The sequence below is a fragment of the Enhydra lutris genome, unplaced genomic scaffold (assembly GCF_002288905.1).
Source record: "Enhydra lutris kenyoni isolate GAN:26980312 unplaced genomic scaffold, ASM228890v2 scaffoldscaffold7, whole genome shotgun sequence".
NCBI lineage: Eukaryota > Metazoa > Chordata > Mammalia > Carnivora > Mustelidae > Enhydra > Enhydra lutris.
The window spans coordinates 45,280,807-45,296,490 of record NW_019154091.1 but is presented as its reverse complement, the minus strand read 5'-3'; the positions used below and the strand labels follow the sequence as shown (position 1 = coordinate 45,296,490).

The window sequence follows — 15,684 nt, the reverse complement described above, 5'->3', positions numbered from 1 at the left end:
TGAAGTGTGTAAACCTGGCGATTCACAGACCTGTACCCCTGGGGATAAAAAGATATTATATGTTTTAAAAAAATAAAACTTAAATAAAAAAAAAAAAAAAGAAGTGTAAATAGTTTGGAAGCAGGCAAGGAAATGATCAAGAAAACTTGGTTAAGACTTCCTTGACCCAGGGCAGCTGGGTGGCTCAGTCGGTAACCACCTGCCTTCAACTTGGGTCGGGTCTTGGGATGGAGTCCCGCATAGAGCCCTGCGGGGAGCCTCCTTCTCCCGCTCCCTTTGCTGCTCCCCCTGCTTGTGCACACTCTGTCAAATAAATAAAATCTTCTTAAAAAAAGAAAGAAAGCTTCTGAAGGTAACAAGGAATTCCATAAAATACCAGAAAGCCCATCAGAAAAAAAAAATCCTTGACACTAATAGTTTTCTTTCTGAGATGCTGACTTAAAGCTTTTAACACAGCCTTGACAAATACATTCAAATTATTAACCTCTTATCAAAAAGGCACAGTAGTTGGGCACCAGAGTGACTCTGTCACTTAAGCGTCTGACTCCCAATTTCGGCTCAGGTCATGACCTCAAGGTCATGAGATGGCGCTCAGTGTTGGGTGTGGAGCCTGCTTAGGATTCTCTCTCTCTCTCTTCCTCTGCCCCACACGCCCTTAAAAAAAGGCATAGTACTAAGGTCTTTGGGTTTTGAATCAGGCTCAGCAACTTGCTGGCTGTATAGTACTGGGAAAGTTACCTTAGTAACTCCTCTATAAAACAAAAATAGTGAAACCTGCATTTTATATGTTAATTGTCAGTATTAAATATGAAGGATATGCAAATTTGCCTCGTTCTATGTCCAGCCAATTCTAATGCTTAATGACTGAGTATAAACACTATGCATCTTGTAACTTTCTCTTTACACTAGCTTCATAAATTAGCTTAAAGCTAAAAGTCTATAGCCAATCTTTAGTAAACATATACAATTCCACAGCATGCATTTTGTGGACATCTCCCCAGCTGTACCTTACTTCCCTATATCTTGGGGCACCTGGGTGACTCAGTCGGTTAAGCATCTGCCTTCCGCTCAACTCATGATCCCACGGTTCTAGGATCGAGTCCCACATCAGTCCCGCATCAGGCTTCTTGCTTGGTGGGGAGCCTGCTTCTCCCTCTGCCTGCCACTCCCCCTGCTTGTGCTCTCTCACAAATAAATAAATAAAATCTTTTTAAAAAATTCCCTGTATCTTATATTTATTATCTCTCTTTTTTTTTTTTTGAAGATTTTATGTATTTATTTGTCAGAGAGAGAAGAAAGGGTGCAAAGCAGGGGGACTGGGAAGCAGATGTGGAGAAAAAAGCAGTCTCCCCACTGAGCAGGGAGCCCAGTGCTGGACTCCATTCCAGGGCCCTGGGATCATGATCTGAGCCGAAGGCAGACGCTTAACTGACTGAGCCACCCTAGTTTTTTAAATAATATCTGGCTTCATCATAATAGTATGAAACCTTTAAAACAAGAGGGGAAGGGGCACCTGGGTGGCTCAGTCAGTTAGGCGTCCGACTCTTGATTTCAGCTCAGGTCATGATCTCCAGGTCATGAGATTGAGCTCTGAGTCAGGCTTAAGACGGGCATGGAGACCACTTAATATTCCTCTCTCCCTTTCCTTCTGCCTGCTCCCCTACTTGTATGCACATGCACACACGTGCTCTCTCTCTCAAAAAAAAAAAAAAAAAGGTAAACAAATAAAACAAGAGGTGAAATTAAAATGTAAAGAATAAACTATTTGTTTTCTATTTTCTCCACGGAATGGATGAAACGATCCTAGAAGAGCATTTTAAAAGTATCTCAACCTTCAATCTTCACAGTATGGCACCTGGGCTGACCCACTGGCCCATATTCCCACCCACAGGAAATGCATACTACACACGTCACTGTAGCTATGATTCACTTCTGCATTTTCTTTTTCCCTTTTTTTCTAGCAAAAAGGATAAAATTTGAACTATCTGATATTAACTAAATTTGCTTTGAATTTGTTTCATGTTCAAATTTCCTTATAACTATAAATGTCAACTACCTTTTCCATACTAAATATTATTCTCTATTTTAGGAAATATTCCCAATGTTGCTAAGTTCCTAAGGGATTTGCACAATGTCACAAAATAAGCCTTAATGCTGAACACACACAAAAAAATAATTTTTGGCTCAGTTCCATGGTAATGAGGTTATATTTTTCCCTATTTGGAAATATATCCAGATAGGACTTCTCTGTCAGTTTGAATATGACATATCATGAAGGCAAGACCACTTTTTTTTTTAAAGATTTATTTATTTGAGAAAGAGAGCGAGAGCATGCACTGGGGCAGGAGTGGGGCAGAGGGAGAGAGGGAGAGAATCTCAAGCAGACACCCCACTGAGTGCGAAGCCTGACACGGGGCTTGATCTCACAACCCTGGGATCATGACCTGAACCAAAATCAATAGTTGAACACCAACCGACTGAGCCACCCAGGTACCATAAGGCAAGACCACTTCTAAGGACTTTAAGGGCATTTTTGGTGTTTTATTTCTCACAAATATAAAATAAGTAATGGACTGTATTCTGTATTACTCCATTGCTTTTCTACATCCCATTTTAAAAGAAAACATGCATTGGTACAGATCATCACAGAGCAAAAAGGACACTTGCTTTGTTTTTTAAGATTTTATTTATTTGAGAGAGTGTGAGTGAGAGCAAGAGAGACAGAGCTCGAGTTTGTGAGGGATGGGGGCAGAGGGGAAAGAGAAGCAGATTCCCTGCTGAGCAGGGAGCCCGACATGGGGCTCAAACCCAGATCATGATCTGAACCGAAGACAGATGCTTAACTGACTGAGTCACCCAGGCACCCTTAAAAGGACACTTATCCTACTCCCTCACCTCACTCCAAAAACAAGTTGGAATTGGATAGTAAATTTGACTAAAACCTGATATTAACTTTCCCAGTAATAAACTCTGTAATTTTCAAATCTTGGAAAATTACTTTTAAGTAAAACTTAAACATCTCTGAAAATTATGATTTACTCCTTTTATCTTCCACTCTCTGGACAGCAAGCAGCGCAGTAGCCTTTGGGCAAGTCTTCCCATCACCACTCCACCAGGCCCAGCTTATCTACTAGGAGGCATGGTGGCCAAAACAAATCTGACCAACAGTTCCCTTTCTGTAACCTTAAATTGTTCCCATCAGTCTTTCAGAGAGCCCAGCCTGTGATGCATGAAGATAAGGTCTTCAGCATGGGGTCCGCCCTACCCCACTCACCCACCACTACCACCAGACCCGACCCCTGACCCCAGGCAGTTCCTTGCTGTGGCACATGGAGATCCTCCCAGGTTAAACCACTCCGTCTCCCCCTCCATTCCCAGCACTAACTTGGTCATCAGCTCTAAGAGATACCTGACTGCTGCCTGCTCTCATGCGCCAGGACTGGCCAAATGCTCGGTGGGCCTCCACAGTACCCCAGGCCTAGCTCCAACATGGCACCTCACATAGCACAGAAATTGTTACTGCCATCCTCTCCATACTCTCAAGTCCTTTAAGTGTAAGCAGAAAATATTCATTTCTGCTCAAAGTACTTTAAATAGGTGTTGGGTACTAAATATTTACACGATTGTACTGTTTTCTGTCTTCTTTGAACACGCCATTTCCTCTGGCAAATCCTATGTCCAGTTTGAAAGTCACTTCCTCTGGGATCCCATTCACAAATTCTTTAAGAAATTTCTCCAAATATTTACTATTTATGTGATTTTTGGACATACCATTTAACCTCTCTGCACTTCTTTCCCGCACCATAAAATGGAGTGATACCAACTTCGCAGAGTTATTTTAAGGATTAAATGAGTCAATATATCTGAGATATTTAGAAGAGAGTCTGGCACTTGGTGTTTGATAAATGTTCACTATTCCCATTATTCCAAGTGGTAGTATTAATGCCCACTTAACCCATATTATTAAGGAAAAGATTTAGAGAATTCACTTATTTGCAAATGATATATACAATAAGGGATTAATATCCAAAATATATAAAGAACTCACAAACTAAAAAAAATAATTATCCAATTAAAAAATGGCAGATGAGGGGCGCCTGGGTGGCTAAGTGGGTTAAAGCCTCTGCCTTCGGCTCAGGTCATGATCCCAGGGTCCTGGGATCGAGCCCCACATCGGGCTCTCTGCTCAGTGGGGAGCCTGCTTCCTCCTCTCTCTCTGCCTGCCTCTCTGCCTACTTGTGATCTCTGTCAAATTAATAAATAAAATCTTTAAAAAAAATGGCAGATGATCTGAATAGAAATTTTTCCAAAGATACACAGATGAGTAGCAGACACGTGAAAAGGTGCTCATGTATCACTAAGTACCAGGGAAATGCAAATCAAAACCACAATGAGCTACCACCTCACATCAGTCATAATGGCTAGTATCAAAAAGACAAAACATAACAAGCGTTGGTGAAGATGTAGAGAAAAGGGAACCCTCGAGCACTGCTGGTGGGACAGTGCAGCCACTGTGGAAAACGGCATGGAAGTTCCTCAAAAAATTAAGAAAAGAACTACCCTATGACCCAGTACATCCCCATGCTAGGCATTTAACCCAAGGAAAATAAAACCACTAATTCAAAAACATAGGTGCATCCCTGTTTCTTGCAGAATTATTTATAATAACTAAGATATGGAGGCAACCTAAGTGTCCATCAGTAGATCAATGAAACTGTGGTGTGTATGTGTACATGTATCTCATATATATATATATATATATATATACACACACACACACTATATGTAAGAATAATGGAATATTACTCAGCCATAAAAAAGAGATCTTGTCCTTTGCAGGATGGATGGACTTAATATTACACTAAGTGAAATAAGTCTAAGAAAAAGTCACAGGGATGAAAAGCACAGCTTAGACAATAGAGCATTTTATAATGTACAGAACTGTTGAATCATTAGGTTGTATACCTGAAACTAATGCAACATTGTATTATCAACTAAATTTCAATTCTAAAAAAATTTCTGGCTGACATACAAAATAAAACCTGAGATGTTCCCAGGGTGCTTGCATGGCTCTGCCAGCTGAGCCTCCAGCTCAATTTCAGCTCAGGTCACAATTTCAGGGTGGTGAGATCCAGCCCCAAGTCCAGCTCCACACGTGGCAAGGAGACTGCTTCTCTCCCTCTCTCTCTCTAAAATAAATCAATCTTTAAAATAAAATAGGGGCGCCTGGGTGGCTCGGTCAGTTAAGTGTCTGCCTTCGGCTAAGGCATGATCCCAGGGTCCTGGGATGGAGCCCAGAGTTGGGCTCCATGCTCAGGAGGGAGTCTTGCTTTTCCCTTTCCCTCTGCCCACCCCCACTCATGCTCTCTCTCCTGGTCTCTCAAATAAATAAAATCTTAAAAAATGAAATGAAAGGAAAGAAAAGGAAATGAAATAAATGAAATGAAGTGAAATATTTCCATGTTCATTAAAAATAAGTGATTTAATTGGGTTACCTTTGGTACATCCCTTTGGTCCACGGGATGTAAGGATAAGCAGTTCGTACTATACCTAAGTTTTTTATCACAATCAACCTGAACCATGGATCATTCTTCACCGTCATTTGGCAGGTGTTAAGCATATCAAGTATCTGTTTCTAACTAGGTGGTAGGTTGAAGTACTGCAGCTTGCTGCTTGTCTGGAAAGTGCCCAGGTCCTGCTCTTGCTCAAGCAACTCTCAAGGAATTTATAAACTCTTCACTGGAGGTGAAATGTAACAACTTCCCCTAGATTTTCAAAGAAAGTATGTAAATTGCATTCACTGGTCTTCTACCTTAAATCATTTCTACTATAAATTCCTCTAAGTTGGGGCGCCTGGGTGGCTCAGTGGGTCAAGCTTAGGACTCTTGGTTTCAGCTCAGATCATGATCCCAGGGTCCTGAGATCAAGCCCTGTGCTGGGCTCGACCCTCAGCATTGAGTCTCCTTGTCCCTCTCCCTCTGCTCCTCCCCCTGCACACACTCTCTCATAAATAAATAAAATCCTTTTTTTTTTTTTTTAAGGAAAAAATAAATTCCTCTAACTCATGATACCTCTGCCTTGGCTGTCTAATAAGCATCCCAATATAAACCATTCAAAGCTTAATTCAGCTCTCTCCTGTCCATCTTGCAGTCATTCCCATAACTGTTGAGGCTGGCAGTTCTATCTTAACCAGTACCATGCCAAAATAACCTGGACTCATTCTTAACTCTCATACCACATCTGAACTCTCAGCAAATCTACCTCCAATGAATTTCCAAGTTCCAACTTGTTACCACCACACATTCTGGTTCCAGATTATATTTAGTCTTTTAAATGCTCATCCAGCCTCCGCCTTTGCTCCCTTAGTCAATTCTTCAGTCATTAGAATGACTCTTTAAAAACAATTCAGAGGGGCGCCTGAGTGGCTCAGTGGGTTAAAGCCTCTGCCTTCAGCTCAGGTCATGATCTCAGGGTCCTGGGATCGAGCCCCACATCGAGCCCCACATCAGGCTCTCTGCTCAGCGGGGAGCCTGCTTCCTCCTCTCTCTCTCTGCCTGCCTATCTGCCTGCTTGTGATCTCTGTCCAATAAATAAATACAATCTAAAAAAAAAAAAAACACAATTCAGAACATCACTTTTCTCTGCTCAAATCCTTCCAACGGCTTCCCATCTCTGCAAAGATAAAATTACTTTTTAATATTTTTTAATGTCTTGTTAAACACAGCATCACCAATGCCTGGAGTCATGCTAAGACAATGTAAGTGAAATGTACATTTGAATAAATGATCTTGCCTCAAGGGTTTTTATACTTGCTGTTCTCTCTGCCAGGAATGCTTTATTCCCCAGATATTACATGACTTCCCACTAAAGCTCCTACAAGGCTTTGCTCAAGTATAACCCCTCAATAAGGCCTTATGAGCTACCCTACTTAACTTGCATCACAAATTCTGTCCTTCCCTCCATTTTGTTTTCCTTCATAGAACTTATACCACCTCAACTCTCTGTACATATTACTCATTTACATATTGTCTATCATCTCCCATCCACACACTTTTAAGTTCCATGAGATCAAGAATATTTATTTTGTTCATCGCCGAACCCCTAGCATCCAGGGCAGAGACCCTTGAACTTCGCAGAGGCTCTAAGATTCTGCGTTTCATTAATAGTTTATTAAATTCGAAGACTAACAGCTAACTTCAGGACATCCCTAGTACGGCACAACAAATTTCTTTGGTAGAAATACTTGCTCTAATATCTTCAGTATAAATACCCAAAGACTTCCATCTTAGGCCACACAACTATCTTAAAAACTGATAATAAGTTACAATTAAACAGATAACTGCTTTTTTAAAAACTGCCTTAAAGGTATCTTTAAACACTGCCTAATCACATCCCAGAAGTCTTTCATACTTAATAAATCTGAAGTGATGATCTGGAATAATAACGTGAAGTCAGAAGAGTTCAGGTAATTTTGTGCTCCCACTACCTACTTAATATCTAAATAGAAAACACAGAAAAAATGTGATCACTAGAGGGGTGCCTGGGTGGCTCAGTGGTTAAACCTCTGCCTTCAGCTCAGGTCATGGTCCCAGGGTCCTGGGATCGAGCCCCACATCAGGCTCTCTGCTCAGTGGGAGCCTGCTTCCCTTCCTCTCTCTGCCAAATAAATAATCCTGATTGATTCTTTACCTGTTTAAAAAAAAAATGTGATTACTAGATAAGTAGGAAATGTAAATATTTAGTGTATTTGTTGTTCCATTTCAAAATCATTATGCTACGTGAAAGCCAAACACCATAGAGTTCATTCTATATGATTCATTTAAATTTTAGAAAATGGAAACCCATCTACATTAAGAAACTATAGCTCAGTGTTTGGCTGGCCTAGGCTGCAGAGAAAACTTTGGGAGGCCAACGGAAATGTTGTGTAATTGTTGTTGATTTCATGGGTATGTACGTCTGTCAAAACTCATCTAATAGTACAATTAAAACTGACTCCGATAAAATACTTAAGTAAAGATGAAAATGAGATTATTTTTGTGATTACATGTGATTGGAGAGCTTTTTATTCCCCAAGAATAATCAGAAAGATGAAGGAACTTACATGAGATTTCTTCCAATGATAAGAAAAGACCAAGTCTAGAATGGGTTTAAAGGGATTAGAAGATACAGGGGTACCTGGGTGGCTCAGTCAGTTAAGCCTCTGACTTGATTTTGGCTCAGGTCAAGATCTCAGGGGCATGCAATGGAGACCCATGCTGGGCTCTGCACTCAGCAGGGAGTCTGCTTGTATTCCCCCCCTTTCTGCCCCTCCCCCCACTCGCTCACATAATTAAATAATTACTTATTAATTAATATTAATATAGTAATTAAATTTAATTAATCAAAATATCAATAATTTATTATTTAAAATAATTAAATCTTTTTTTTTTTAAAGGAGTAAGAAAACAAAGATTAAGACTGCACTCTTTCAAACCATGATCAAAACAAGGACTATACAAATCGTATCAAGTAAGTAACCACAGCATGCCATTTTACAAATGAAAAAACATGGGCACCTGGGTGGCTCAGTCATTAAGCTTCTGCCTTTGGCTTGGGTCATGATCCCAGGGTCCTGGGATGGAGTCCCACATCAGGTTCCCTGCTTGGCGAGAAGCCTGCTTCTACCTCTCCCACTCCCCCTGCTGTGTTCCCTCTCTTGCTGTCTCTGTCAAATAATCTTAAAAAAAAAAAAAAAAAGACAAAAGGAGTTCAACTTCCCCAAACCACAAAGCCAGTTTTCAATTGAACTGAGAATCAACCCAGGCAATTCTCATAACCCACTTTTCCACTTAGACTGATTAAAATTTAAAGGTTGATATTTAAGTACTGGTACAGGGCAGGGAAAAACACATTCATACCCAGCTGATAGTTTATGTTTGCAGCACACCAAAACTTTGGCAATACCAAAACTTAAAATAGACACAACTCACTCTTTTTAAGTCAGCTAATCATCCCTCCCAGGAGACTACACTACAGAAATCTCTCCAACTATATTTTCAAGGATGCTACTGTATTAATTATATGACACCAAATCTGTAAACAATCTCAATGTCAACCAGTAGGAATGACTAGGTAATTTATGGCACATCATACCTGGCCATAAAAAAGAATAAAGAACTATTACAGAGGTCTGAGTAAAAGCCAAATCCTAGAACTGAATGTGTAACAATTTAAGAAGCAAGCACAAAAGTAGTTGGGGAAGGACTCAATAAAAGATTTATCTGGAGACGAGGAATGTGTGGTCAGTTGAAAATGAGGATTTTCACTTTTATCGCTATTTCCTACATATTAATTTCTTCATTTTGGCAATTATAATTTTAATAAGAGAAACTAAAATTTATATTTTTTAAATACTACCAATGTTGAAGACAAAGTGTGAATGAAGTGCTGACTATTCTGAATGACATTTAAATAGAAAACTAGGTATTTTGGTTGATTTAGGGAAGAACATACATGGAGATACACAGGAACTTAAATAAGCTTTCTTAACATCTATAAAAAATGACATTTATTACATTTACTACACTCTTTTAAAGCTATTATGCAGGTATTAAGAAAATATTCAAGTACTCAGAAGAAACCAGTTAGGTTTCCTTAATTTATGAAATTCAAGAAGACCTACCCTAGGAATCTTCTGACCTACACCTATTCTTCTGCAATGCTCAATGATGTTTATACTAAACTACTTACACTGGGCCCAGCTATCAAAGAGTAAATGCCCACATATTACAATCTATTATTACTCCCTTGCTACACAGTCTCTAAGAAAACTGTTTTACTAAACAGAAAAAGGCCCCAAATTTAATAATCTTATGCAAGACGCATTATGCATAAATGAATTCCTGAAATGGTTTTAATAGGAACATATAAGTCCTTGGCAATTTCTTAATAAATTCCTAAGATTTGTAACACATAGATTTTTCTTTAGCAGAAGCATATAAATACTGAAAAGGAAAACAGGTTCTTTGGGGGGCAATGCTCTGGGACCATGACAAAACATTTAAATAAATCAAATACTGGGTAACTCCTTCAAAGTAGTGTTATTACTTAAAAATGTAAATCATAGCACTGTTATACGCAACTGATAAATTATTAAACTAAGTATCTACTATATGTTGGCTTAAATGAAAAAAATGTTATTCATATCATAAATTGAGGTATTATAAAATATGGAAAACTAAATTGAGCCCCTTTTTAATAAAAATAAACCCCAAATGGGTTACATTACAACTGAATATGTAAAAATATAGTAACATCAATAATCCTTCATATTGAGAATGTTCAGACAAACTGAAGTATATCTCCCTTATAGGCTCATAAATAAAGGTACATAAATATTATCACAGTGTGGTTTAAGCCAGGTTGTTCTACCCTATTAGTGTTTTATGGACACAATTCTCCAAAATATGTTCCTGCAACAAGTACTCACCTGTAACACCCTTTCAACAAACAGACTATCTTACAGACTATTTCATGCCATGTATCATGCTAGGGACTGGCTGTGGCAGAAACACTGAAAACAACTTTACAAGTGGTATTACAATGTACATTTATTTCCTCTCACACATTGCAAAAAGCAGTTTGGTATAGTGAAAATAATACTGACCTAGAAAAAAAAATGTGCTTTGTAATTCCTGCTGTAGCTACTTACAACTCCTTTTTAATTTTCAGAGTAACAGAACCATGTATTATATACCATCCAAACCTGATTCAGAAAATAAACTGGACTATGTCAATATTTTAAGTCTTTTTTAATTAAAAATAAAAATACAGCATTTCATTACATTTTTAAGGCTCTTGAGGTTCATAACCATTAGAAATGACAAAATACTCTAACCTAAAAGGAAAAAAAAAGAATGCTGCAGACCCTTATTTATATTAAAGCTATTGGGGCGCCTGATTGGTGCAGTTGGTTAGGCGTCCGACTCGGTTTCAACTCAGGATGTGATCTGGGTGGTGATGAGGGTCGGGAGATTGAGCCCCGCATCTGGTTCTGCGTTCAGCACAGAGTCTATTTCAGACTCTCCCTCCTGCTCCCTACCCCTCCCCCCACAAATAAATAAATAAATCTTTAAAAAAAATTATAAAGCTGTAATGCTGGAATTATAGTCCTCCATGAGGTCAGATTCTTTAAGAATTAAAAAAAGAAAAGTATGCATGAAATTTTCTAAGAAATTTTATCCTTCTAAGAAATAGTCTACATTTTCTAGAAGAATGTTTTTCATTTTCAAAATGTACCAAAACCCCAAAACATTCAGGGTGCCTGACTAGCTCGATGAGTGCAACATGCAGCTTTAATCTCAGGGTTGAGTTCAAGCCCCGTGCTGGGGTACAGAGATTCCTTAAGTCTTAAAACAAAACTCCAAAACATTCAAATGACATACAGGATTGAACTGCCTTTCTTAAGAAAGACTGTCATGTTTATTAGCATCTCCTTGTAGGTCTGTAACCCTAGGCTCTGTTTGACAGATAAATATCAGTTTATCATACTGAGAAGCTACCTAAACTAAGAATTTGTGTTTGACTTTTAGAGAACTACTCAAACATATTAAAGACTTAAAAATAATAAGTATATAGAAAGCCCCCACCAACTATTTTATAGACTTCAACCATATTTTCCCATTTTAAATTTTATCAGAGTATCTAACACTTCTGTTAATCATATATTATTAAAAGAAGAATTCAAATAACAAACAATAAAAGGTGTTTTAAATAACTAGCAAATTCTATCCTTTTAAGAATACTTGTGTATTTAAAACATTTTATTAAGGTGTGAAAGGGAAAGAAGTTTTACAGTCAAAGATTTACTGACATAATTATCAATGCTTTCAATCAGAGTAAAACAAATCTTAAAATATGTATTGAGAGTTAATTACTCTTCATCTTAATTTCCTTCCATCTGAAATTCAGAAATCATGTGTCCACTTTAGGGAAAATTTATATAGGAAAAAGTTTATTAGAAAAATAAAGAACTTTAAATTTTACAATATTTTCCACTTCCAAAATTCTTTTATATAGAGATGTGCCTTATGGTTTAAACATAATCTGATTTACAATTCTCATTTAGTCCTAAGGATACAAAAACACAAATGGTGAAATGCTGGTAACTATTAAGAATTTCAATGTAAAAATTTTTTTAAAAAACACCATTTGTTGCAGGTACCTAATATATAGCAATATTTACTGAAAAGTTACTGTACTGGTTTGGTACCAAAATTAATAATATCAGATTAAAATGTAGATTAATTTGTGTGGCCTATGTTTATTTTCCAAAATTTTATCGACTATATCAGGAACTGGCAAATTTTTCCTTAAAAAGTCAGAGAGATTAAGTATTTTGGGTTTACAGGCCTTATGTTCTCACTCCTCAACTCTGCCACTACAGAGAGAAACCAGTCACAGACAATACATACGTGAACGGATACACGCCTGTGGGTGGCAGTTTGCCTGCTGCTGAACCATACAATGGATTCTGATAATTTCAGGTGCCATATTCCAAATATGTCATATAAGGGGATTAGGAGGAAAAATATAAATGGTAAACATCACTAAATAAACTATTTTTGGTTAAAATGTTCACACTTATTTCCCAATCTTAATTGCATGTGTGTATACATGTATATATACAAGTTATAAAACTATTTCATTTTAATTCCATATTCCTTTTGGTGTTTTAGTATAGATAGTATCGGACCAAAGTCAGATAAGCAGCAAAGTACCATGAGTAATTAAGTACTCAGAGGCTAGCTAATCCATAACCATGAAATTTGGTTTGGACATCTAAATATTTTCAAACAATGAAAAAACTTATTTGTTGTGCCCTTCAAGAAAATATGAGATGTATATTTCAGATGTCGTTTTAAAATTTAATTGAATTGTTACAATTTTGAAGCTAAATGTGATTTGCTTTTGTTTTATTAGAAAAAATACTCAGGCAAGGTCTACAATCATCGGTCAATTAAGAATGACTTACAAGAACATGAGGCAATAAAATAAAAAATACAGGTACAAACTATATATCTGAAACACTTCTATTTGGCAATTTTATAACAAATCAAAATTTTAAAATAACAAAGAAGATTGCAGATTACTTCGTAGATACAGAATAAAGCAAATGATGAAGTGCTTAAGCAAAAGAAAACAAAAAAAAAGGTAAAACACACTGCTTTTCTCTTCTTTTCAAAAATAAAATCACATTTGCTACAGATCAAACGGATAATACCCTTATTAAACAACCATTCCAGAACGTCTTATAGTAGCAGTGCTTTTATTTGCACTTCATTTAATTTTATATGACTCATTTCATGTATATAGCTCTTTACCCCACTGTTAACGAATAAAGTCTCCCATAATTTTTATTATTTTTAAAATTTTTTTAAAGTAAATGAGAAATGATTTATGTATCATGGAACCTTTCCCATTTTGGAACCAAAGGCTTAATTCTATATTTTTGTCTATTCTTTTCTTTAAAAAATTTAGTGTAAAAACTGCTGGTTTTTATATCACTGTAGTAAAGTGAAAACTCCTCCATCAGGAGTATTTTCTGCAGTTTGACTGCATATAACCACATATACTTTACAGTATGTCCTTCCAACAGTAAGGAAATAATTGATTTCACGGTCACTGTCAGAAATGAGTGCCATAATTCTATTATGGGTATAGGTCCTCCCTCAAAAGACTTTCTGGAAGGATGTTCAATGTGTTTTGTTCTTATAGATATTAACAGTAGTACATAGTCCCTTAAGTCTGCAAAGACATTTATTGTTAAAGAAGGTGCTTTATTAACAATTCCTCTGGCAGCACTAGTGAATTACAATATCCTTCAATATTATTTCTACCCATAATATATACATTTAACTTTCATGCCTCTAGAAAAACATCTACAGTACATTTCATAATATAAAAATATATTACAAATCTGCTGAATTATTTACAAGCAATGTTCTATTATCTCTATGCAACATTTGTTTGATACAATACTAACAAGTTACACATATTTCCATTTCTCTAAGTTAAAAAAAATCCATATGGCTTCTTGCTTACCAAGCAAGAAAGTGATTTTATTTTCCTTTTCAAAACCAACTTTGGTGCATAAAGGATTCAGTTTGAAATACTTAAAAAAAAAAAAAAATACAATTTTTCTTATGTTAAGAAAAAACAACTCATAAACCAAATGCTTTCCTCAGAAAAAAAAAATTAGAGGCTTATATAGGTTAAAATGAAAATATGAGGATTATTCAAATAATTGGAAATAGAGGTTTTTCAAAAACCGTTAACAGATTAGTTATATAAGGTAAATATTAACATACTGTACTCCATGAGAAAACCCTAGTCCTGAAAAGGGAGCCACCAGACATACTGCAACACTCTTTAACAGAAATTTTCAGCCCTAATTCGATAGACGAATTTTTAGTTGATTGCAAATGTCGTTCACTGTTTGCTTAAATACAAATTGAACACTTTTCTTATCAGAGTTCTGCAAAAGAACACAAATGGCAACCAATCACATCTATTTATCATAATCGAAAGGTAAATTATCTCTTGATAATTTTCATTATCAAAATATTTCCTAATATGACTTCAAATCAATAGACACTGTCAAGACAAATATCCTTACAGTGCTTTTGGTATTTTTAAGGGCACATGTTGTAATTGTTTTCTTTCCAATATAAACTACTGTAATCACTAAAGGGGGGAAAAAAAGCAGCTTAAAGCAGCAAGCATGCAAAGCCTTTAAGAAGCTGTTCCACTAAGTTGCCAGAAGAGTGTTTGCTCAGTCTCCCACAGTACCATTCCATGAAAATGTGGATATACAGTAATATATTAATATATTCCACAGAAGAGCCTACTTCATTCACAGAATGTTTACACTAAGCATAAATATTATTCTAAATACTGGATTTAAGAAAAAAAAAAAAAAAAGGAAAGGGGTTGACTCTAATGTGCAACTTTTACTAAACCCATTGTCAGTGACTAAGACTGCAGGTGTCCCCGCTTGTTTGCTTTTTATGTATTTATTTATTTTTTACCTCTTCAACCTCTTCTGCGGCATTGTTCTAGAAAAAGAGAAAAAAGAATATTATTTTATTCGACTGAATCAAAAACACATTAAGTATTTCAAAAGAGACATTAAAAACATTAAATAAGATATAGGCAATGTGATAATCATTGATCATTAAAATTTATTTCCAAAGCATTCATACTTTAATAATTGCAAACTCAGTTACATAATACAGCTTTTTAATAAATCTTTTAAGTAATCTGATTCTAAAAGAGATTTTCATGCTTAACACATGCATGTTAACCAAAGAGAACTTTAAAACTGATGCTTAAATCTTAAGTAAATGTTCTTTCTAGTTTCATTTTGAGTATTTTAGAAGGTTTATCATGCTTTCATTTTGAGATGTGTATAAGCCACAAGATAAGTCTCCTAAAAGAAGTTAGAACAATTGCTTTTTTACTTAATTTCACAAGTTTTCCAAATCCAAATCCAGCCCTTGCTCACATGTTACATCACAGCAGATGTAGCCAGTTCTATTAATCTGTACCACTTTAGGAAAGACTTAATGCTAATTTCCAGAACAGGAGAAGCATGAAAGTTTAGACTCAAAATTAAATGTTAAGAACGGGTAGGGGTTAGGGGTG

General features: G+C 36.4%; 1 protein-coding gene across 1 annotated transcript in view; it reads right to left on the bottom strand.

The window, feature by feature from the left end:
* Nucleotides 1-11,094: 11,094 nt before the first annotated feature.
* Nucleotides 11,095-15,684, bottom strand: part of LOC111142259 (AE binding protein 2) — a 66,848-nt gene continuing 62,258 nt past the window's right edge. Inside the window, exons 8-9 of the mRNA XM_022495305.1 lie at nt 15,069-15,095; nt 11,095-14,515 (exon numbers count right to left, since the gene is read on the bottom strand). Of these exons, the coding sequence (XP_022351013.1) occupies nt 14,470-14,515; nt 15,069-15,095 (73 nt within the window). The 3' untranslated portion in view covers nt 11,095-14,469. The remainder of the gene's footprint in view (nt 14,516-15,068; nt 15,096-15,684) is intronic.